At 43.4% G+C, this 24343-nt stretch overlaps 4 protein-coding genes across 6 annotated transcripts; 3 read left to right on the top strand and 1 right to left on the bottom strand.

Annotated features, from left to right (window-relative positions):
* Positions 1-1149: 1149 nt before the first annotated feature.
* On the top strand, positions 1150-14322 carry RB195_006357 (uncharacterized protein; the record flags this gene model as incomplete). 2 transcript variants are annotated; one of them, XM_013448614.2, is made up of 11 exons in its annotated part: positions 1150-1271; positions 1325-1388; positions 6975-7074; positions 7127-7258; positions 7310-7436; positions 8123-8279; positions 9031-9119; positions 9197-9266; positions 11199-11342; positions 14075-14159; positions 14228-14322. In XM_013448614.2, 11 exons carry the CDS (start codon positions 1150-1152, stop codon positions 14320-14322), a joined length of 1185 nt encoding a protein of 394 aa, XP_013304068.2. The 2 variants fall into 2 exon arrangements, with proteins under 2 accessions (XP_013304068.2, XP_064036355.1); XM_064179397.1 differs by having other exon boundaries at positions 14079-14159; positions 14228-14299.
* A 188-nt stretch (positions 14323-14510) lies between these two features.
* On the bottom strand, positions 14511-16276 carry RB195_006356 (uncharacterized protein; the record flags this gene model as incomplete). Its single annotated transcript, XM_064179396.1, has 4 exons — positions 14511-14530; positions 15705-15784; positions 15841-15958; positions 16258-16276. The coding sequence occupies 4 exons, from the start codon at positions 16274-16276 to the stop codon at positions 14511-14513; spliced, it is 237 nt and encodes a 78-aa protein (XP_064036354.1).
* A 219-nt stretch (positions 16277-16495) lies between these two features.
* Positions 16496-21274, top strand: RB195_006355 (uncharacterized protein; the record flags this gene model as incomplete). Of its 2 annotated transcripts, XM_064179395.1 has the most annotated exons (4): positions 16496-16687; positions 19270-19369; positions 21098-21155; positions 21247-21274. In XM_064179395.1, the coding sequence occupies 4 exons, from the start codon at positions 16496-16498 to the stop codon at positions 21272-21274; spliced, it is 378 nt and encodes a 125-aa protein (XP_064036353.1). The 2 variants fall into 2 exon arrangements, with proteins under 2 accessions (XP_064036353.1, XP_013304065.1); XM_013448611.2 differs by lacking the exon at positions 21247-21274 and having other exon boundaries at positions 21098-21210.
* Positions 21275-23564: 2290 nt separating this feature from the next.
* On the top strand, positions 23565-24050 carry RB195_006354 (uncharacterized protein; the record flags this gene model as incomplete). The annotated part of the gene is made up of 1 exon (XM_064179394.1): positions 23565-24050. The coding sequence occupies one exon, from the start codon at positions 23565-23567 to the stop codon at positions 24048-24050; it is 486 nt and encodes a 161-aa protein (XP_064036352.1).
* Between the last annotated feature and the right edge of the window lie 293 nt (positions 24051-24343).

Here is a 24343-nt window from a genome sequence, read left to right as displayed (position 1 = left end):
GCAACGAGAGTTCACAATGATGCACAACAACGAGAAAGAAGTGCAAACACTGTGGGTAAACGTCTTTCAACTGTACTTGCAAAATTGTTTCGAGAAGCTGAAAAAAGAGGGGAAAGAAGTGTCTCTCTCCTGCCTTAGCTGTACGGCATGGATGTGGTCTCGGAGAGGACGGCTCCTCAGTTTCCCTTCCATACAACTCGTTATGTTGTTACCGCGTCAACGTTGTTTTTGACGTTCCACGACAACATATTTTGATGCACTGCAATGTAAAGTTTACGTTAAAGGCAACATACCACGAAATTGACGACGTTCGCATGTTTTTCCCCGAAAAAGTAGGGTTAGGGGTGTGGAGCACTAGTGTTGACTCTCAACTCCCTCTGATTACCCTAACAAACGGCGAGGTGCCACCCTTGTACAAATGGCATATCTGGGAGCGAAGGGACGGTAACTATTTAGGTTTCCCCAGTGTTCTAGCCAAATTGAACCAATGTATAGGTGCTAAGGGAATCGGCACATGGACGAAGGTGACTTTATAAAGTGCCTCGAAGGGAAGTTTGAACTCAAACTTTCCTTCCAGGCAACTTTTCCGGCCGAGTAAAGGCAGCATACCACCTCAGTAGATTATGGAGAGGGGTTTCTTCCTAATTGTCGTTAGAAAACGGCCCGGAAGATGTGGCGCTGCGCAGGGGTGGCGCGCTCCAATCGAACTCTTTGTAGAAAATAGTGCGCCGGAACTGTCGAAGCCGTATCTTCCGGCCCGTTTTCTATGGCAGTTAGGAATAAATGAACGGAATCACCCTCCTCCCCATAATCTAAGACCCCATATACGAATACTCCACCGGAAATCCGTAACACTCCAGATTCGTGAGGTGATGCCTTTAAGGGGAATTGAATGTGAACACGTCCATACTCACAATCTACACCCCTGACATTGCCTTTTGGTGGAGATAACCGAACACTTCGCGTTGTGCTGCCTTTAAGAACAGCGACTTGCGTACTGGAGTCCAGTCGTTCTGCTGGTTATGAACAGTCGATAGCATTGTTCATGCCGTAGCGAACACCTTCTATCTCCTGGTCGGTTCTCGTTGGTGATAGCCATTGTTTGTGTGGTAGGATTGTATTTGATAGCAGCCGTCTCAGTGAGTGGTCATGGCACAAACAGAAGAGAAACTGGAGTTCGTTCATTTCTGGCGGTTCGAAGTGATGTCAACATTTTCCATGAGGGATTCGGACAATTTTTCAACAATCTACGGACCCCGTATTTATGAATGGTTTGTTTCGGATGGTTATCATTACCGTACTGCTGTTCAGAGGCAATTTTGAGGTGCATACGAATAGATCGCGGCGACAGCTTTGGATTCCGAGGACTTGAGAACAGAGGAATTGAAGTGGGTGGAGCTACTACGCATTTTCACATTTCCACACTGCTGCCAAAAAAAAAGCCGATATACCGAAGGGCTCTGTGGTAATCTCGAAAATGGACAAACGTTACAACCTAAAGTGAACTTGTAGGACAAGAGAGCAGTGCCTCTGTATAGATCGTAGAGTCACAGTGATCCTAATTAAAAATGACAATACTAAATAGGAAATAACATCTTTTTAAACGGACACTCAGAAGGATTGCAATTGTTCTTTAATTTTTGAGAGAGATTGTAATTTGCACTTTTGAAAAGAGGCCAGATGAACACGCTTTCTATAGTTCGGCCGAAGATCATTCCGCAAATCCCAAACGAATCATGAGAAGTAGGCGATGACAGTTGCTAGTATATAGCGAGTCTAAAAGCCCGTCTAAAATCCGAATTGAGACTTTTGTGGTGTTTGTTTCGCTCACACTAACTGATTACTGAAAATTTGGAGGAGAAAGCATCTTGTGCGAATATCTGCCGCAGAAACAAAACTGTCCCAGTTAAAAACAAGATTTTCACCCTAGTTGATGCAGCATTTTTTTCCGTGAGATGGGAGGTTGCAGTTCGCGATTGATTCCAACCCCTTTCTCCACCACGTGGATTCAAGCGCAGCCGCGCACGCAACTGCACCGTACTTCATGTCGTTTTGACCATACCATACGCTCACACGACTGTCTTCGCAGTGACGCATAGTCGGATCGAAACCGTCTGAAGTGTGGTGCAGTTGCACAAGCGGCCGCGCTCAAAGTGATGCAGCAAAGCTAAAAGCTGCAATTCAGAAGGGAACACTCGCTCGCTGCCGTCATATTGGATAGTACAATAAAGTCCCCCCCCTCCCCCCTCCCCCCCGTTCACAACCACTAGCTCCGCTGCGTAACTTCGAACGAAGAGTTTTTGCAGTTGCAAAAACTTCTTGCTCGAACCGACTATATCAGTTTGTAAAGCAGAGTTCCATCTCAAGATCTGCAAAACAAATTAAGTGATCCTCGCACATCTGGCTGACTGGACTAGCAATGAAAACGCTATGGCTTTGATCATACGAATGCCCATTCTGATGTGTGACAGTGAAATTATTGGCGTTTCTGCACGAGTAGACAGCGGAGAGATTTAGTTCACAAGCATGAGCGTGATGACGCAGAATTATCCGGTCATCTGGAAAAGGCATGAAGAATGTGATCTCGTCACCCCAGCGAGGCACTGCGGGTAAGGAAAGGTTGAACCGACCTGATCTCCGGCGCAGTTGCGTAAGCGACTATTCTCGAAGGGGAGCTGCAGAAAGTAGCGCTTAGGGTCGAGAGGGAATCCTTGCTGCACCATTCGACGCTGCTGTCCAGGTGAAGATGGTGTCTCCTCCATCACAACCGCTAGCTCCGAGCAAAGTCACCTGCGCGAACGCAGGTTGTTTTCACACGACTATAGTAGAACTTGGATAATTTGCTACACTAGGATTATGAGGATATGGGATTATGCGAGTGGATAAAAATACTAATTTGTGACTTACCTTGGGTGAGATTCAGTTACACAAGTTAGATTGCAGATGTAACTCATAACGCAACAGAACGCGACTGATTTGTCGCGTTCTGTTGCGTTATGAGCTGCGCCGTTGGGAATACGACGTGATGCAAGGCTACTTCGCTCGCATTTTCCAGATCTGCCCTCCAGGCAGATAACTTTATATGAATCTAAGCTTTGATAACGACAGGATTCTGCACCCTATACTTTACATGCTCCATCTTTATGGGACCAGAAAGAGGCAAAGAAGTACGGATTAGAATAGTTTGTTACCCTCTGGTTTCTTTTAACCGTCTTTGGGAGATAAGTAGGCCTTAATTTGGACTTTTCCATAGAAAATAATCAAGAGAGTCTTTGTAATCCTCTCAGAAATTACTATCAGACCACCTATTTGGAACTTTTGCAGATGCCACACTTACAAAATGTGGTCAGTGAAGCGAACAAAAAAACTTCTCCTGAAACATGGACATCAGCAAAAGATGCTTCATTGTGCGCAAACCAGTTCAACTGGTTCCAAAGTATCATCACTCGCTGAATAATTTCTGCAGTAGAGCGCTCAACCGTTTATGCTAGGAGCAAAAGAGATCCGCTGGGAATTCTAGCTGTCGGAGTTCCACGCAAGCTTGGGGGACTGCGTGGGTTCCATGTGGATCATGGCCTCCCGATCCCGTGTTTTTCTCTATTTCGAACTTCTTAAGGATTTTATTACTCCGTAGACGAACTACCTTCAAGAAAGACTAGTACAAACGGTGGTCATCATCATTTGATTTACTACAAACAGTGTAAGATAATTGAAATACGCACTGAGAAACGTAGACATCAAGAGGTATCTTTGATCGGCAAATCCCATCAGCTCGTTGCAAGCCTTCATCTCCTCAGGTTTGTTGCCTTGACTTAAAGGCATCACCCCACGAATCTGAGGTGGTGCAGATTTCAGGTGGAGTATTCGTATACGGGATGGGAGACTTTGGAGAGGGGGGTGATTCTGTCATTTCTTGTTAATTGCCGTAAAAACGGCCCGGAAGATGTGGCGCCGCGTAAGGCTGGCGCGCTCCAGTCGATATCCTTGTAGAAAATAGTGCGCCAGAACGCCTGAAGTCGTATCTTCCGGGCCGTTTTTTTTTCGGCAATTAGGAAGAAATGGACGGAATCACCCCCCCACTCCATAGTCTCCATAGTCAATACCCCACCTGAAATCCGTACCACCTCAAATTCGTGGAGTGATGCCTTTAAGGAGTCGTCGAGAGACCGCACAATAAGACCTCGTTTATCCTTCCGTTAAACGACAAGTGTTTCTTGCTGTTGGGACGTCTTTTGGCCACCTTCCAGCTTTGCGTCTTCCACTTCTTCAAGGAATGCACCGTCTGTACGCACCTAAGAATGTGAGAGGAAGTGCAACAAACTGAAACACGCTTTGACGAACCAAAATTGTTCAGCAATGGGGAGCCCCGTGGTTAAAAGGGTTGTGAGCTGTGTGGACCAGTAAAAGAGGCTCACTCTCGTTGCAAGGCGCATACGAAAAGACGAGGGAAATTTGTACGAGGAGAACGACCCTGTTCCTTCAGATCTGCTCTCAAATACATAGTGAACATTGAGGTTCTGGTTCTCAAAAAGGTGCTGTTCCGTACGAAATACGAGAAAATTTGCCGGAATGCGTGTTAGAAAGACGGCAGAGCATTCTATCTACTCTGATGTACTCGTCTGTGAAGATTGTGACAAATGAAAACGTCACAGCTCTGCAGACGCTTGTGAACCGAACGCAATTTCATATTGTATAATAACCGGCTTATTCTGTCACGTGTGTGTAGCTGTGTATATGTGTATGTGTGGATGCATGCAAGTGTGTGTATATGTATATATATATGTGTACGTGTGTATGTGCATACGTGTGAGTATGTGTGTGTATGCGTGTATGTATATACATGTGTGTAGTTGTTTGTGCGCGTGTGCATGTGCGTGCGCGTATGTGGGTGTGCCTGTATGTGTATGTGTGTATGTGTCTGAGTGTGTCTGTGTGTGAAGCGAGATTCCAGAATGGAGAGAGACAGAGACGAATTGGTGCGCCGACGCCAAATCGCTATAAAATGGTGTGCAGCGGATCCCACCGTGCAGTAGTGTCACGCAATAACTTCGTGTGCATGTCGCCTACGGTAAACCGTTTGGCGTTGGCCACTGCCCTTGTTGTTTTTCACCTCTAAGACTCCTCCGCGTGTCTATTTCTTTGCCTCAGGTGGGTAACATGCCTTCTTCAGAATGTGGGAACAAACGGCTGCTTAAATAGTAGCCAACAATTTTCGTGATCTGAAGTGGAACGTCATCTTTATCACTACGATAATGTTGTTCACTACGATAATGTTGTTTGATAATGTTGTTGTTTTACGTTAAATCATCAATCTGCGGTAATTTTTCGACTAATGCTTTCTAATTGGGTCGAAAAAAGGTTGTTAGAAAAACACAAATCTAATTTCACAGGAAATACCACTACGCGAACGAAAACAACAATTCTAAGATTTCTTAAACACAGCAGCGCACCAGCCCGAAGAAAAAACCTTTCCATTTTTTCACATTGGGAAGATTTTCCCATTTTTTAAACTAGGGAGAAAAACCTAATTCTCTCGAGATTTCACCCCTTTATAAAATCAGAAGAGTTTGAAAACAAGATTAGAAGAGAAAGTGGGATCTTATCTTGGAAGATTAAAGATCCTGTTCTAAATGTTATATTTTTTACTGACCATTCCTGACTTCCCATGAATCTCCCCCACCTGAAAAATCGCCACCAATTTATGACGGGGCACAAGATAAAAGAATAACCTCTACTTTCTCTTTCTGCTGTGCCTGAATATGTATGTTATCCTGCATACCATTTCGATCGAAAAAGGTGCGAGAGAAGGAAATAGGAAGGGGGAAGACTTCTGAGTCTGTTTGAACTACTACGAGCATCCATGAGAATCCATGAAAATCCACGATCACTAAAACCTTCGTCTCTACGCTGAAAGTGGGAGTCACCCGATGAGCACACAATCAATTACCACTGAACGGTATCAGTGGTGACTGATCATTTGAATCAACCACATCATCGTCACTGATATGTTTTGTCTGTGCTGCTGGTGCATCGAAATTCTTCACGGAATCGGACCACTCCCTTCTTCGAGGGAGATTCTACTTTTCGTGGAAGGAAGCGAAGGCTGAGAGGATCTACTACCTACTACACATCTTCGTTCTATGTTACATTCGGCTTCGGTGAATGTAACGTGTAATGAACAACTACTAGTATGAATATAATCGGCCCACCGAACATCATTATACTCACTAAGTGGCAACCAATTTCGGAAACTCTCCAGCTGATAGGTAGGCGAGCCGCAAGCAGCAACATACTCATGCCCGCTACGCGAAGCTTTGTAGAGCAGCGAAAAAAGAAAAAAAAGAAGAAGAGTGCTGACTGAAACTACTAATGTGTGGATGCACATCTTGGCAACTCAATAGTTTATTAATCACAATACAAGTATTTGCTTTCGTCCCTCCGAACCACAAATTAAACAACGATAGCATCGAAAAGAGCGATGGAGAAGTTTGACCGCGATTGTTACTCAGATCTCTTCGGAAGCCCTGTTTTTATCACAATAAGGGAAATATGGATATGTCATCTCCGACGTCTTCCTTCTCGAGGTTCTACAAATTATTAACGTCTATGTAGAATCACACGGCACCTTCCAGCAGAATCAAATGCAAAACCTCGAAGAAAATCATTTCGGTCCACTGTGTCAATGCTGTTTACAAATTGCCTTTCGGGATGAGACGTCTGTAATCAGCAAAAGATCTGTGAGGTCTTATTCACGTATAAGCACTGGGATCTAAGGAACATCAACTTGTCAACCCAGGAAGCGACCGAATCAATTGCAAAATCCAATCTTTCGCTCGCACCACACTAGAAACCCTGCGCAAAACAATGTTGAATACACATGCTTTGTTTTAATTCCAAAATTGGTTGGTGAACGAGAACTTTAAGAAATTTTTAGCTGCAAGATAATCTCTTAAATCAATAAAACAAAATTACAGCTATCCGTGGAACCAACGATCCGATCCTTCAATACTCGTCTACCGCCAGCCTCCACATGCAGCTTCGATGTGCGTGTTATAGAGCCCCTAACTAACAAAGGCACGTCACCTCAATTCCTCGGATATCGTCAGTGGAATAAAACAGTTTGCAGTGCTTCTCAAAGCCGGTCCCCATGTCTGCCCATTAATAGACGATCCCCATGGCAATCGCGGCTTTTTCCTGCCGCAAAACTCTGATACAGGAGTAGCGATTCAGAAGATGCTCAAAGGAAACGAGTTTTTTGGTAAAAATAAAAACCTACTCCTTTGCTTCGTTTCAAATTGTTTGATTACAGGAAATCGGTGCGAGATTACTTCTATCCTGAGCCTTCCTACCGCTTCGTTCGATGTGGACAAAATCGAAAATCTTGCTCCTCGACCGCCTAAAGTGCCAGATTTTCGGTTCAGGATGTTAACCGAGAGGTGTTTTGACTATGGTTGGATAAACACCATGCAAGTGTAGAAAAAAATTCGAAGCGTTGTCTCGTAGGTGTAAAAACCCTCAAAAAGAACAATTCCAGAAAAGGCAGCATACAACGAAATTGACGATGTTGGGATATACCCAACAGAAGATAGTGTTCGGGGTGTAGATTACGAATACGAGCTTGTGTGTTCACCTTCAATGCTCCGAACAGACCTCAAGAACGGCGTGGGAAACGTCCTACCTGTGTGAAATTTCCTGCGACGCAGGTTATAACGCCACCTCTGTAAACGCGCTGATACTCTCAGCATTCTACCCATCTGTCTCACGCTATACGAGGGTGGCATGTTGTAAGGTACCTCGCAGGAAAATTCAACAGGACGACTGCTTCGAACTCCGTTTTTTTAGCACGACTAGCGAGCATCGGGCGTGGATACGCTCATGCTCGCAGTCTACATCAGTAGCTCTATCTTTTGCTGGAGAGATCCGAACAGCGTCACTTTCGTTGTTTAGGAAACTGCATTATTTTTTCTTCAATAGCCGATTTTCCTGCTTCGTTTACTAGTTCATTTCGTTCGACTGCAAGCTTCCGCTGTTCTTGCTGTCACAATCCCGACAAATTAATGCTTGGAATCTTCTGCGGTTCCGGACACTAATTTGTAAAAACCGATTTTTTGATCCTCTGCAGGTCTCGTCATGATTTCACAATTCGCTGCCGAGATGGTGACATCCTCGTAGCGAAGGAGGGACTGTTCCTGGCTTCCGAATATTTTCGCGACTATTTAGAGGGCGCTGATCACGCTGACGCTAACTTTGGTGACGTAAACAAGCAAGCGGTTGAAATGGTCTGTAATGTTTTACGGCCTTCAGGACAAAGGCAGCGTACCACGGAACTGACGATTTTAGGATCTGTTCACCAATAAATAAGGTAGGGTGCAGTTTATGAGTACGAACGGGGCCTACCTCTATTTATATCCCAACAAAGGCGTCTGAGAAATAGTAACAGAAATAATAGATCAAAACGCCATCAGTCACGAGTGCGGTCGCGTTTGCGTACGCGCTCGAAATGGCGCGTTGGAGGCGGCAGTTATAACCGAGGTGAGACCGTCACAAACTGCAGCGATGGCTTGTACCAGCAAGGTCACGCTCCATCGAAGAGCTTCGAGAGAAGCCGCGTACGCAATTGCGTACGTGCTTCATGTCGTTCTGACAATACTATAGCTTGCTGTGATCCCGCCATCCCAACGATGCAACTTGTTGCGCGATAGAACGCGGACATGTCTCATCATCACCATACGTCCGCATTCCAGGTGGAATAACTTAGACGCTGCCCAGTTGGACGTCGTCGTGATGCGTCGTAGATTGTCATCGTTCTGGAACTCGTAACAAGTTGCGTGGTTGTGGAAAAGTGACCACGGAAGACCGTTCCACACGTCTTTTCCGGATTTTTAGGGGGTATTGAACGTCATCACGCTCATACCTTTGTGAACTATACCTCTACCTATATCTGTTTTTGAGAAGATCCCAAAATCAATTTCAATTTCGTGATAGCAGCCTTTAACCCCTTCTTGATCTCTCAAAACTACAACTAGTCAGGCTTTACACTTCACTCTGACTGGAACTATGACCCCTCCAGAAAGTATATACTCATCTCTTGTGAATGACGTCATCGAAACAGCTCGGAGGTGAGGGGGCTAGACAATCTCCCAGTTAGCTGGAAGCTAACTTTTTTCAAAAGATCTTTCGATGCTTCTCCTTCTAGATTAAGGTCTTTGAATTTTCCTAAGCTGCGAAACGCTCTGGAGGAAGAGTCAATCAAGGCGGCAATCCAGGTATTATTCTGTTTGATTTTATGTGACGTTCCATTCTCTCTTTTCAGCGCATGAATTACAGTTATTTCATGAAGACCTCGTATTTCTTTCTTTGTTTTCCTCCCTTTGTAATTGTTTGCCCGAGGAGCGTACTAGAGAGGAAGATCACACAGTGGTAATGTTCCTGACGCTGAGGCGATGTTCATGATCTCGAGAGCGACGAGTATGAAGAGTGAAAAACTCCTGTATACTTTCGACAATGCTTCTGATCCTTTCTTGGCGAGGAAAATGTATACTTTCGACAATGCTTCCGATCCATTTCTTCCGAAGAAAAAAAGCCCGGAAGATACGGCTTCATCGTTTTGGCGCACCATTTGACAAGAGGTTCGATTGGAGCGGCCATCGGCCGTTTTTACGGCAATTAGCAAAAAGGACGGAATCACCCCCTCATAATCACTATCCCTTAATACAGAATACTCCACCTGAAATCTGCCTTCAGATTGTGGGTATGCCTTAAGTTTAAATTGTAGTTGCCGAAATAGCTGACCACCATACGCCGCATCGCTAGCTCGTTAAAAATGATTCTTATAATAATCAGTAATCACAGAAATCCTAATATATGCCGGAATATAGTTTACGACCTATTGACCTATATTCAGACACTACCATGGGAATTATCTGCCAAAAATCTTGCAGGAATATTCCCACTCTTCATTGAGAAATTTCAGATACATAATTTGAAGCAATGGGGCGGTCATTTTCTTCAAACTTAACGTGAGGATTTCTCTTGATTCTGGTGGGGTTGCAAACTTGAGGTCATTTTTTACATAGTTACATTTCCCCTGAAAAGTAACAGAGACGAGGATAATCGACACCCTGTAAGTTCTAAAACCAGCCTAAATTACCTCTAGAAGAAAATTACTAGGTCGAGGAAATATGAATGCGCGTTTCTTTAAGAAACGAAAATTTTACGCAGGAGTTTGAGGGGTGCCTGCCGAAGGAATCGATATCTGCTTTCTTACTCCAAAAAAAAAACCAAAATGAAGCCCTACAAAACAGCATTTAAAAAAAACATGCTATTCCGCTGCCAGTTTAGTGCTTGCGTTAGCACATAGCAGTTGGCCGCTTGCACCTTGCCAGATATGTTGTTTGTCTCTTGCTCTCTCGTAATCTTTGTTGTATACCTCAACCCTCCTCACAGTGCCAAGCACTATGCATTGTCGCACAGTGCCAGAACTCGCTTTTTCTGCGTTTATCCGAATGACCACGGCGCAAGTGAGGAGGGCCGGGTAGCGCGAAAGTGTGCTCGTCCGCTTTCCGTGCTTCTTGCCACAGCGAGCACTTGCAATTGAAAGAGTTTGAGCGGTTTTATTGGCGAGACTACCAGTTAAAATAAAAGAAAAACTCGTTCTGGATCCAGTTATGAGTGACCGGTCTGTATTTGTTTCACCTTGATAACCTGGAAGAAGGTAGCTGCGAATTCAAAAACTTGAAATGGCTGAACTTCTCCTCTCATCTAAAATAAGGGTTCTATCGTCTACTTTGACTTTTCGGGCAACAGGTCAAAAAATGATATTTCTGGGATTCTAAACTACTCAGAAAACTATTCTTTAAGAATGTATCACTCAAGCAACTTCCCTTAGAATCATTTTCTCGAACCACGGTGTATAATATGTAATCCCGTTAGTTACTAATTCTTTCGTAGAAAATAGAAAGTCCCAACTTATACCGTCGATGAGAAGAGGTAGTGGTCTTCATAACTGTGGAGCGCTTGGTAGCTCGAAGTGGTTTATAGTCCGGTCCCAAACGCTTTGGTGAGCCTATCAACGCAATGAAACTGTGCCATTGTGTGCCTCCAGTGCCTTTGTCACAGACTTGTCGCATTGGCGGAATGAGCACCTTCGGCGGTGACTATGTACTTTTAATAATACAGTGTAATTCATGGTTCTTCAGGATCACGAAAACTTAGAAGCTGTGCTCTTATGGTTTATATGCTCGCACGATTGCGCCATGCCAACACTACACATGGTTTGCTTGGCTTACGTTGCCGGTATTCATGCAAATCAATATCTGAGAGACTTCACTGAAGGTTCCATGGTGGGTATTCCTCTCCTTAAGGGCTCCTCAATTGTTGGTCTTTATAAGATTGGGTAGATAAGATTAACATGGACGTTTAGTTCTTCAGCGCTAGAGTTACAATAGTGGACACATCAAATGGTAATAGAATTAAGATAATCTTCTCAAAAAGAAAGAAAAAAACGCGTGTGACCTCAGATCTAGCTCGTGTATCCAACCCTCATGACAGCGGTACTTTCGATAAAGATATGCAGAGCTACTATGAACTGGCAGAAATGGTCACTCATCTATTCTCCGACCCTAAAAGCTATCCCAGCACACTGCTGAAACCACTGGTAACTACTGATTCAATCATCTTTTTTGCGTTCTCGCTGCAAATTTACCACGTAGAGTTCACTGAATGCAACAAAAATCTGCCTTGCATGAAGGTATTCGAGAGCGGCCATTATGGATATCTTATAGTCCATAATATCTTATAGTAGTCGTCTGTTTCAGGCAATCATCGATGTAACCATCCTGAACGTCCGGCTAAAGCCGGCCGAAGCAACACCACAGAAAGACTGGACGTCCGGCTCGGCAACTGATTCGTCTAAAGCCGGGCGTTCAGACTTTCTGTGGTGTTCGCTTCGCTCCCTTCAGTGATCAATAAAAATTAATAGTAATCTTCTATGAAATTAGATTTGTGTTTTCGTAAAAACGCTTTCTTCCTCTTTCTATTATGAATAAAGGCGAAAGACTTCATAGTTTTCATTCTAAACGTGTCAGTTTTACATTTGGAGAATATTCAAACTTCAGCTTCAAACACTCCGACTCCGATAGAATATCGACACATTTTGAAAGCATTACACGAAGTATGGGTCTTCCTCCTATTTTCCCCTAACAGTTGCACAGAATGATGTTTTAATGTGAAATAACGTAAGCAGTATCATCGTACTGACAAAAATAACGTTCTGGATCTCATTTTATAGCTTTCCGGTGTCAAATCATATAAACTGTAGGCTACTTTTAAAGCAGCCATTTGCATAGGTGTTTTCAGTTTCTGAAGAAGGCATGTTACTAACCGGAAGCAAACATGCTATTGTTTATTATTATTGTGTGTGTGTTTAAAGGCATCACCCCACGAATCTGAGGTGGTGCAGATTTCAGGTGGAGTATTCGTATACGGGATGGGAGACTACGGAGAGGGGGGTGATTCCGTCCATTTCTTGCTAATTGCCGTAAAAAAACGGCCCGGAAGATGCGGCGCCGCACAAGACTGGCGCGCTCCAATCGAACCTCATGTACAAAATGGTGCGCCAAAACGAATGAAGCCGTATCTTCCGGGCCGTTTTTTACGGCAATTAGGAAGAAATTGACGGAATCACCCCGCTCTCCGTAGTCTCCCATCCTGTATACGAATACTCCACCCGAAATCTGCACCACCTCAGATTCGTGGGGTGATGCCTTTAAGTTATTGTGCGATACTACTGCACACGACAAATTCCACACCATGTCACCCCATTTTATGCCTTTCTGTCGTCGGCGCCTTAGTCCAACGCCGCAGGACCCGCTCCACCCTATCTTATCGCTATCTTGGACCGACGCGCCAATCCATCGCCATGGAACCCAACTTACCCCTCTCTTTATAGAGCTTTCCTGTCATCGATATAATCGATGTGACACAGTAAATTACTATTTGTGATGCGCAGGTGGTCAGAAAATTGACAGCTAAGGTCTTTTTGTTAAACATGAACTGACCACATTTTTTAAAAACGTTGTTCTAAGAAACTTCCGAACTTTTTAAGATACAGTATGTGTTCTTGATTCGAGCCGGTTGTTACAATCTTTTATTACTGGCAGATGTTACGGAAATGAATGTGTAAGGTTTACCTTAGTGTATTCAAAATATTAGCGATTACCGTATTCAAAAGCAATTAAACAGAGAGCGGGTTCTCACGTAATATAGAGAAATCCTCTTTGCTATTCATATTCGAAGTCTTGGAATGGATCCAAAATGCTTCCAGAGTCTAAGCGGGAATAGTAGGTTCGCGCGCCAATATCGTGATAATTAAGAACAGATATTGGCGCGTCGACTTTCAATAGACCTCGGCGGTATCGTCATCACGCCGAGGTCTATTGAAAGTCGCACTTGAGACATTTTAAAATAATTTGTGGACTTCCTTTATGATTTCATAGTGAAGTGTTTCTAGGCACGGATTGCTTTGTTACATGAATGTTCATAAAAGTAAAAAGTGTTGTAATCAGATCGAAACGAGCTGGTAGACGGCATGGAAGCTGCAGTTAACGTGTGCGCTTCAAGTGGTGTGGCAAGGATAGCTGAGGTGTGCTATCGAAGGGGATCATTACCCATTTTTGCGGTCCGATTACAACAAGCAAGGATTCCAAAATGATTCCGCAACGTTTGCGCATCTGAATAGAACTTAAGCTTGTTTTCAGCCCACTATAAAAGCACGAAATGCTGAGTCCAACACGCATAGATGGTACGTCATAACTTGTTGGGGCAGCCTCCACCATCATTTTTCCCGCATTTCACGTGCTTATAAGTCCGAAATGTAGAAACGTTGCAACTTTCGTTCCAACAAAAACATGGTAATTCATTCGAAAAAAAATGCCGCGGAAAAGAGGAGGTCACAGTCTGGACTGTCTGAAGCCCACTGCGTATTAACATGTGTAACTCTCCACTGCGATTACATCCGTTGGTCCAGAGTTGTCACCTTATTTTTACTCTGTTGGTCATTAACGGCTTGAGTTAGTCAGATTGTCTCCGTGGCGAAGGCGTACCCAGAGCTAGCAGAGAAGCTCAACAAACGACAAGGTATTCTGAGACCCACCCCACATGTTGGTTTTCTGTCACATTTGATTTGATTTTGCTTATTCCTCAGAATTTTATCCATTTTTCTTTCCAGCAGCGTATAATGACTGCAATTCGATGCGGAAGCAAAGTGCGGGCAGTATCTCGAGTAGAAGTCACGGCATAAGCAAATATACTCTGTACAAATAAACAACACATAGAACATCTTCATTTTAAATAAAACCCTATGAGCATCTTGTTTTTCTTAATGAAAATATGAAAAATCTAAAACAGCAACGTCACGGGATAAGCGATTAAATTAATCCACGGAGAAGAAATCTAGGTTGGAAAACCAACTCAATTGTGGCAGAATGCGTTGTTCCCTCCAATACAATCTGCTAACTGGATCTAGTGGAACCTGAAAGTGCAATGTAACGGAAGTATGGAAATACGGACCAGTATGATACCACTAGAGAGGTAGCGACCACGTTCGGCTTCTACCACTATTGTGTGTGGCCCTGCGAGGATTGGCAGTGTCTAGCAACTCAGCCAAAGGATGCTTCACAGGTTTTCAGCGTTCGACCTCGTTAGACCTCTACATACATGCATATGCATATACATATACATATAATACATATTAATACACTTATATACATACACATACACATATACGTACACCTATAGTCAGGTCAAAGCGACACGAATCACGAGTGTAGTTGCGGTGCATTTGCGTACGAGCTCGAAATAGCGCGGTGGAAGCAGCAGTTGGAACCGAGAAGGGACCGTCGCAAACTGCAGCAATGGGTGGTGCCAGCAAGGGTTTCACCCAGCTCCTAGCAGCTGCGCTCCACCGAAGCGATTTGAGAGAACCCGCGTACGCAATTGTGTACTTGCTTCATGTCGTTTTGATCCTACTATACATATAATAGGGTCAAAACAACATGAATCATGTACGCAATTGTTTACCTATAATTATCCCTGCAGTTTGAGACAGTCCCACCTCAGTCCTAACTGCTACCTCCACCGTGCCAATGAAATTTTGTTCAGCTAACTCTTTGGTCCACGTTCAGCTACCTTAGAGAGTTGGATCACATATTGAGATGTCCATCAATGGACTTTTTAAGGTCCGGCTACTTTTGTCAGAGTGAAAGTAACTGCAAAAAGAATTAACTGAAAGAGGCATAGAAACTGTTCACTGCGTGAAAGTTTATCTTTTTGGTTCAGTGAACTTTCTATTCGCCGCTATAAATTATACGTAAGTCATTGAACCAACTTATGGCAGTCCATAGTAGGTTTAAAACAACATGAAGCACGTACGCAATTGCTTACGCGGTTTCTCTCAAGGCGCTTCGGTGAAGCGCGGATGCTAGGAGCGGGGTGAAACCCTTGCTGGCACCACCCATTGCTGCAGTTTGCGACGGTCCATTCTCGGTTCCAACTGCTGGTTCCACCTCGCCGTCTCGAACGCGTACGGAAATGCTCCGCAACTACACTCGTGATTCATACTTATAAATACATATATACATGCATATACATACATACGCACTTACATATATATACGCATATACACACATATATACATATACACACACCTTCCGAGTCATCTACAAGAACAGTGTGCGCCCCAGCAGCAGGATTGCTGGCCCAACTCGAAGCGATACAACCACGTTGCCTGAAGAACTATCGTTAAGAGCGGGTGTGCATTCCATCACCCCTCACGGAACTCACCGGCAACGCCCAGTCGTTCCGTACGAGTTGTCGGCAACTGTGGTCTTACAGCGATCGTCCTGCAAAAGGTACACTTGGTACGATTCAACATTTGAGCGGTATCGATTCACTGTTCTCCCTCGTTACAAGTTATTTTATTTCGTCCGAAGTTCATTATTGTCTTTGTGTGGTTTACTCTGCAAGGTACTGTTTCATTTACTGGACGTTTCCGCAGATGATCACATTTCTTTCCTGTTACTTGTCTTTTTCAGTCAATAGCCTTCGCTTTTTATTTTTATCTTATTTTTGCTGAATGTTGTTATGTTTTTGTTGAATGTTACAAGCTTTGTTGTTGGAGACAATCTTAAGCTCCGGCGAAAGTGTAGTTGGAGGTGGGGGAACTAAACGGCGCGCTTATTTCTGTACGTTTTATCTTACTTTTTCCTCGTAGTAACATTAGCTTACATCATAGATCCTCTAAGACTAATGCTTGAGTCTTAGGGCACCGACTTATTCAGTTATTTACTTCTAGAAATAGAGACCCAACTACATTTTACCACAAGCTTCTTTGTTAGACACGGTTCCAGATGCAAGGATCGATTCACTAGGATCTTCCTTCGATCGCTTGTTTTCTTGTTGTCTTGTGGTATTTCTCGTAATGGTTTTGGTTTCAGACATGTCCCAACTTACAGCTAAAACTATCCTATCGACGCTTACAAAGCGTGCCCTAATTCCTGGTACCACTGCTGGACGCCGTAGTCTAGCATCAGAAGCTTCTCCTGAAGACTACGGTTATTATCCAGATCCACTTGAACATGCTACAGGTCGCGAGAAGAAGATGCTTTTGGCTCGTCTTGCTGGAGATGACGTAAGTACATATGTTTGATCCTCTTACCATTGTATGAACAGGCAGTCTTGTTTTTTTTTCTTTGCGAGCCTCTTTTTGTGGCTTGAACTTGAGTTACTGGATAGTGTAAGCAGCTTTCGACATGAATAGAAAAGGTATCCCGTAAAAGATAAGACTGTTGGCTCAGATCATTTAAGCAACAATATCTATTAGTTTCAGTCTTGCGTGGTGAGCCACTCAGGCAAAAAAAAAACGTCCATAGAGCACAAGGATAGTAGTTTATTTCGTTGTTGGCCATTAGTCTTCGTTAAGTCTTCCATTTGCATAGTGCCTGCTACTGCTAACTTCTTGGATTTTCGTGATATCACCCTGAATAATAAGTGACTACTTGCTGACCGTGGGTTGCTGTGGAAGGAGCGGCCTTCTCCCAACCGTGGAAATCGCAGTAATGTCACGAAGCAGGCGAGCAGAAACCGCGAAGATGCGCGCGGCCACCAACTTGTGAAATACAATTAATAAAAGTCGTTGCATGCATGCTTGGTGATCATAAGGATTGCTATTTAATTCATTTTTTTTAATCCTTTTTCCTTTGAAAGTTTTACATGATTTGACTTAGTTTTTCGCTTCACTTCTGTTTGGAAGGATAGGTTAAGTTACAGCAGTAATATTTCCGGCTCTGCTTTCCTTTTTTCTTATTAGCTTTACCCAAAATGTAATGGGTCCTCGAAGACTAACGGTTGGGTTTTAGGGGTCTGACTGACTCAGCTATTCATTTTCAGTAACCTGTCGACTGATGAACTATCGCTATTTTATTACTTAAGAACTATCTTTCTGGTCTATGTACGTCTTTTTTGCTCACAGTGCAAAAGGGGAGCGCTGCTGAGTTACCCCTCCCAACTACCTTAGCACCCTGTTTTCAACGTTGTTGGAGTAACCAGTTGAAAACCAGTTCTTTGTTTTAAACTTGAGTGAAGAAATGAGGAGCTGGATTTTTTCGTGGGATTATTTTTATGTTTCCTCCTTATACCAAGTGCTTACTCAAAGCACAGAGTCATGCATTCCAAAACTATAAAGGCGTTCCAACTCAAGTATTCGACTACTGAGTCATGTCAGAGTAGCCGTTACTGGAATGGAAAATCCGAGATCAACTGATATTCAGATCTTGCAGTAAACATGAAAAATCCTCCATAAGATCGGCGGGGCTAAAGGCATCACCTCATGAATCTGGAATGGTGAGGGTTTCAGCCGGGTAATGCCTATACGGGGACGTAGATTATCGGGAAGAGGGTGATTCCGTTCATCTCTCCCTGTATCAAGGTAAACGGACCACTCTGTTTCTTACGACGGCTTCTGTTGCAATGCGCAGGTTTTTCGTCCCCCCTCCTCCCTCTCCCCTAGCCTGGATTCGTCCGAATAGGTTTTCGACCGTTTACACTGATAAATGGAGAGATGAACGGAATCACCCTCTTCCCGACAATCTAGGACTCTGTATAGGCATTATTCGTATCACCTCAGATTCGTGGGGACTGACTTAAAGGCATCACCCAACGAATCTGAGGTGGTGCAGATTTCAGGTGGAGTATTCGTATACGGGATGGTAGACTATGGAGAGGGGGGTGATTCCGTTCATTTCTTCCTAATTGCCGTAAAAACGGCCCGGAAGATGCGGCGCCGCACAAGGCTGGCGTGCTCCAGTCGAACTCCTTGTAGAAAATAGTGCGCCAGAACGAATGAAGCCGTATCTTCCGGGCCGTTTTTTACGGCAATTAGGAAGAAATGGACGGAATAGCATTCCTCTCCATAATCTACTATTACACCTACACCTACACCTGAAATCCGCACCTCCTCAGATTCGTGGAGTGATGCCTTTAAACGGTGGGACTTAAAGTAATATTATGAGTAGTGGTGGAATATTATGAGGGTAGGGGTACGTGGTTGGAGATTAAACAACAATAGTGATTCAAGAAGTCACACCACCGTAGATAGTTGTCTCAAAAAAAAAGAAATGCTAACAACACCAAAATATTTTGAGAAACGACGCTAACATGGTGTCGTTCTAGCTATCGACACAATTTTTGGAAGTTAAAAATTTGCAAAAGTTCATACAACGTGAAGTTGTACAAGTCAAGGTGCTACTGTGTTCGAAACCTTGGATTGATGTATAGACGACAGTATTTGTTGTTCATATCGCGAACTGTTAACCACAAAGTAACCGTAAGAACTACATGAATTTTTTTATGAGACATGTATTAAAAGTTTTTGGAAAAATCTGTTCGGAACAGTTATTTCATATCATTATGATACGTAAATGGACCAAATTTGTTGCACTTCTTTGACATTGTGTGTTTATTCCTGCTCTACCCGTGATATCCTCTCCTCATATCTCTTCTTAGTCATCATAAGGACGGTTTTGGGTAAAATGTAGTCGGGAGAGTCCACTTAGAGGCACCCTTATATCTCGAAGTAAATAACTACATAAATCGGGGTCCTAAGACCTAGTCTTAGAGGATCTATGACTTGTAAGGAAAAGGTGCCACTTTCTCCACGCTTTTTACTTCTTGAACCTTCTATGAATATTTTAATAGTAGTTGTACTTATTTCAGCGGTATGAACCGAAGGTGTATTATCGCGCCGAAGCATCTACCAAAGAGAGACCCAACCTGGTTCCTTCTCACTTTCCTGACAGAATCATTGGATGCATGTGTAAGAGAATTTGTTGTGAATTATTATTATTTAACAACTGATAATTTTAATTTGCGATTTTCGCAAGAAAGCGTTTGCTTAAGAAGTGTAACACTTTTGATTGCAATTTGGAAAGTTTGACTATTCAAACATTTTTTAGAGAAGTTTCTATCACCACATGGTTCGTTTGAATGATTTGCTTCTGTCAGTGAAAGCCACTGCTCTCAAAAAATGTACACTCGTGAGAAGCTAAGAGGATCCATTGAAAGGCTAGTCAGCGCTAAATTGTTCTCAGCGCTTCAAAATTTTGCATAGGTTGAAAAAGATGATAGCCGCAAATTTGTATAATTTTGAACGATTCAAAGGAGCATTGTAACTCGGTAGTTAATTAGGAAATGGTTTCTTGAAATTTTTAAAATGTGAGCTTCCCTATTTCTAATTTGAAGGACCTATGACTAACTGTTCGATAAGCCAGTTTACTCCAGCCATAGTTCACAAACTTCTCGAGCAACGAATAGAGCTTACCTGTTCTACCAAGCATGCGACAGTTGTTCCCATGCTTAATCGAGTCGTGTTTTACGTAACGGTACCGATTAGTCGTTAACGTTTTGAGAGCAAACATTTTCGAGAACATTTATTTTGAATAGCGATCCTTTTCCAACTGGTCCGTTTTGTTTTGTCATTGATTAGTCCAAAGATATTCATACACCACTGGACTCTGTAGGGTCCAGCTGCTTTTCTCAGGTAGACAGTAATTGCAGAGGAGCTACGAAACTACGCAAAAATAAATGAAATTTTGTTCAGCTAACTCTTTGGTCCACGTTCAGCTACCTTAGAGAGTTGGATCACATATTGAGATGTCCATCAATGGACTTTTTAAGGTCCGGCTACTTTTGTCAGAGTGAAAGTAACTGCAAAAAGAATTAACTGAAAGAGGCATAGAAACTGTTCACTGCGTGAAAGTTTATCTTTTTGGTTCAGTGAACTTTCTATTCGCCGCTATAAATTATACGTAAGTCATTGAACCAACTTATGGCAGTCCATAGTAGGTTTAAAACAACATGAAGCACGTACGCAATTGCTTACGCGGTTTCTCTCAAGGCGCTTCGGTGAAGCGCGGATGCTAGGAGCGGGGTGAAACCCTTGCTGGCACCACCCACTGCTGCAGTTTGCGACGGTCCCTTCTCGGTTCCAACTGCTGGTTCCACCTCGCCGTCTCGAACGCGTACGGAAATGCACCGCAACTACACTAGTGATTCGTGTCGTTTTGATACCTTCCAGAAATGCTACATTTTATTATTCTCCTATACTCACTGCTAAAGGGCAATAAAACAGAAGCACAAGTACATTAGCATGTTATTCTTCCTTGCATTTGAACCCGACTAAAGGCATCACCCCACGAATCTGTGGTGGTACGGGTTTCAGGTGGGTTATCCCTACAAGGGGTTGTAGAGGGGGGGGGGGCGCAAGCTTGGGCGCTGCAATAGAGGGGTTGTCCGTTTGTTGAAGAAAAAGAAAGGAGAGATGAAAAAAATCATCCTTTCCCCACAATCTACGACACCGTATAAACATAACCTACCTAAAACAAGCCCCCCCCCCCCCCCCCAGATTCTTGGAGTGATGCCTTTAAGGTTGGCTGAGAGAGCTCTTTCAATCTATGCTGGCCGAACTGATCATGTTGAAAAAATTGGTAATTGATATGCAACTTCATTGGACTGTTATTCTCTACCGCAATATTCTTCCTTATAGGTGAACCCGATTCTGGACACGTTAACTTCATGGTGATTCGCAAGGGAATGCCGAAGAGGTGCGAATGTGGTCACTGGTTCAAAGCCATTGATGCTGACCCAGAATCTGTCTAGTTATTTAGATAGTGTAGAGAATTACCCTTTGTTTAGAACACAAATGAAGTTTCATTGCTTGTGAATCCTATCTCCATTGCTACTATGAGGTTTTTGACCAACCTGTTGTTCAGTTTTATATCTAGTGGAATTTATAGCTGGTATAGTGAAGTCATCATTGCGTCTTCACATGATCTCGGATTATTCTACATTTTCGTCAGTTACAATGTTTTGTACCTTCAGGGCAGCAACTTGCTTTTGCTTCGTTTGCTGAGCACTAAAGTTATGGAGATCCGTATGGATTATTGTTTTGAAGAATACGAAAAGTATAAGTAACGTCTTCATACGAAGTCCCTCATTTGGAAACTATAAATTACAAATCTTCCTTCTAGAACAATCATTACATTGCTCTGGAGACAGCACTAGCAAAAGTTTCGCTTTCAAGACTATCTTCACTGAGTAGTTATCTCGAAGGTTGGAATAGGAAAGTGCCTAACCTCCGAAAACGTCATGTTCGTCGTACGATTGATGACGAAATTTTAGATTGACGCTTACAGGAGATAAATAGTAGTGTTGTTCTCTTCACCGTATAATAAAAGCTGTAGTTTAAAGGGACGTAACAGTGGCGTAGCTTTTTTAAGCAGTATAGCCACCACGAGCAGGTTGTGCGCAAAGGGTGAAACACAGAAGTGTCGCTTACGTTATTGTAGTAGCTTATTGCGCTTTAGTATTGTGGTATGTATCGATGATTTACATATTCAGATAAGGGAAGAAACGATAGAATGTTTATGATTAGTGAGAATTGATCGTTGTTAAAGGCATCACTCCACGAATCTGAGGTGGTACGGATTTCAGGTGGAGTATTCGTATACGGGATAGTAGATTATGGAGAGAGGGTGATTCCGTCTATTTCTTCCTAATTGCCGTAAAAAACGACCGGGATGATGCGGCGCGTGCACAAGGCTGGCGCGCTCCAGTCGGACTCGTAGAAAATAGTGCGCCAGAACGCCCGAAGCCGTATCTTCCGGACCGTTTTTCGCGGCAATTAGGAAGAAATGGACGGAATCACCCCTCTCTCCATAGTCTCCCATCCCGTATACGAGTACTCCACCTGAAATCCGTACCACCTCAGATTCGTGGAGTGATGCCTTTAACTATATGTTTCCCATAGAAAATTCCCAAAACGCTGTTAGACGTACTATCACTGATTTCTGAGAAGTGGCGGCTTCAAGCATGTTACCAAATGACTTTAGACCGCTTACGCCGTATACTACCAACAAGTATACGGCGATTCTTCAAAGCAATATATGTAGAGTAGTATTAGATAGTTCAAGTATATAGAGATTCTTTAAAGCATGGAAATTATTACGAGTTTCTAGATTAAAGGCATCACTCCACGAATCTGAGATTTCAAATGGAGTATTCATATACAGGAGAATGAATGAGATTCATTCTCCTGGATATGAATACTCCATCCTGGATCTTTACATAGTGCTTGTTTCTCAGTTATCCTCAAAAAATCTGTGGCGTTAACCAGGACTCACCTGATTGTTTATCTGCAGTCAAAGAGTATAGATGGTTTTTAGACAGCTTGTTTAATTTCGAATCGGAAAAGTAAGAACTTGCAATGGTGGGAAGATAGTCAACTGTTTCCATTTCTCTGTTCCGTTTTCTCTGTTCCTTGTGCTCTTGTCACCTTGTCGCAACGTCTAATGTCGCAGGGGGCTGGGTAGAGTGGGACAGTGCTCTAGAGGGGCGAATACAGAACTTTTGGCGACAGCACATCGCAGTTGGCCTGCACTTCGTTAAGGAGGGCTGTGAAGGTGTGGAACACCCGTTCTCCATATTTTCGGTTCGGTAGTTTTTCTCCAGAGGAGATGATTGACATTGGCTGGCATGTTACCCATCTGTATTTGGAGAGTTTACATTCACAGATCTCATAATGTAGAATTTGGAAGTCGAAAAACTAAAGATTTCATTATTTTGAAAGTTGACGTTTAGAGTTGAACACGATGGTCTCATGGTAGGAATCCGTAACCATCAGCGTAAAAATTGCTCACGGTGACCTAGAATCCAATCATAAGATTTCATCTACAGTACAAATCGGGTGCGAGGTGATCTACAATTTGGCGCGTTTTCTAACCGTTAATGGGTCAGTCGGGAGCATGTCACTGTGCTACTGACTGATTTGTGCAGCAAGAGTTGTGACACGGAGACAAAGTTTGTGGTTTTTTCTGGAGTTTTTTCGTGTGAAGTCTCAGGCGGGGTCTATGTTGTACTAGAAGCCTCAGATTCGTGGAGTGATGCCACAAACATAGAAACATCCTAGCCAAAGATATATAAGTGTGCAGCGTCTTTGTTGTGCCACCTTTTTAATGCAAATGGATCAGCATCATCTCCGAGTACGGGTGGAAGCAACACCATTTGACACGTCAGGAGGCCGCCAAGATCAACGAGGCGTTGGGCGAGGTGGCCAGTTCCCCCGCTACCATCTACATCTGGTCAGCATGACCGCGAGTCACAACCCAATCAGCACCAAAAGAAGGTTATCTTCTGCAGTTCATAGGACTCAAGAGGGATGCACTATCGGGAGCTCCCATCTTACATCCGCACGGTTCACCCCTAAGCGTTCATGTGGCGGCTCCGTGAGATGGCCGCTGCATTCCGGGAAAAGAGTCCGAGACGTGCTACTGTCCACCTCTTCCACGACAACGCACGGTCGCTTGTCGCTTCGGCCACTCGCCTCAACTGAAGACTTCGGTTGGGAAACAATCCTCGGCCTTACGCTGTTCTCCAAACTTCGCCCCATCAGACTGCCACTTGTTCCGAGGCCTAAAGCATTCCCTGAAGCAAAACCTTAACAATTCTTTTATTGACTTCAAATCTGCTGTTGTGTTGTTCTGGGAGCCTGAGCTGCTCTTTTTAGCTTTTAGTCCCAGGGGAATTGTAACCATCTTAGATATGAACACTGTTGTAGACACTCATGGCGAATACGTCAACTGTTCAAGCGTATGTAAAAAAAGTAACCAAACCAGACGCCTCCCTTTACTGTAAAGGCTTGCCGCCTAGGGATTTGACATATGCAGATCACGAATGTGGTAAACTCATTGTAGAACTTATTATCTATGTCTCATGCTAATTTGGTTCTTCGTTG

Source organism: Necator americanus, chromosome I, assembly GCF_031761385.1.
Source record: "Necator americanus strain Aroian chromosome I, whole genome shotgun sequence".
Lineage (NCBI taxonomy): Eukaryota > Metazoa > Nematoda > Chromadorea > Rhabditida > Ancylostomatidae > Necator > Necator americanus.
Note: the sequence above shows the minus strand (reverse complement) of the source record. Positions and strands in the feature narration are given on the sequence as shown.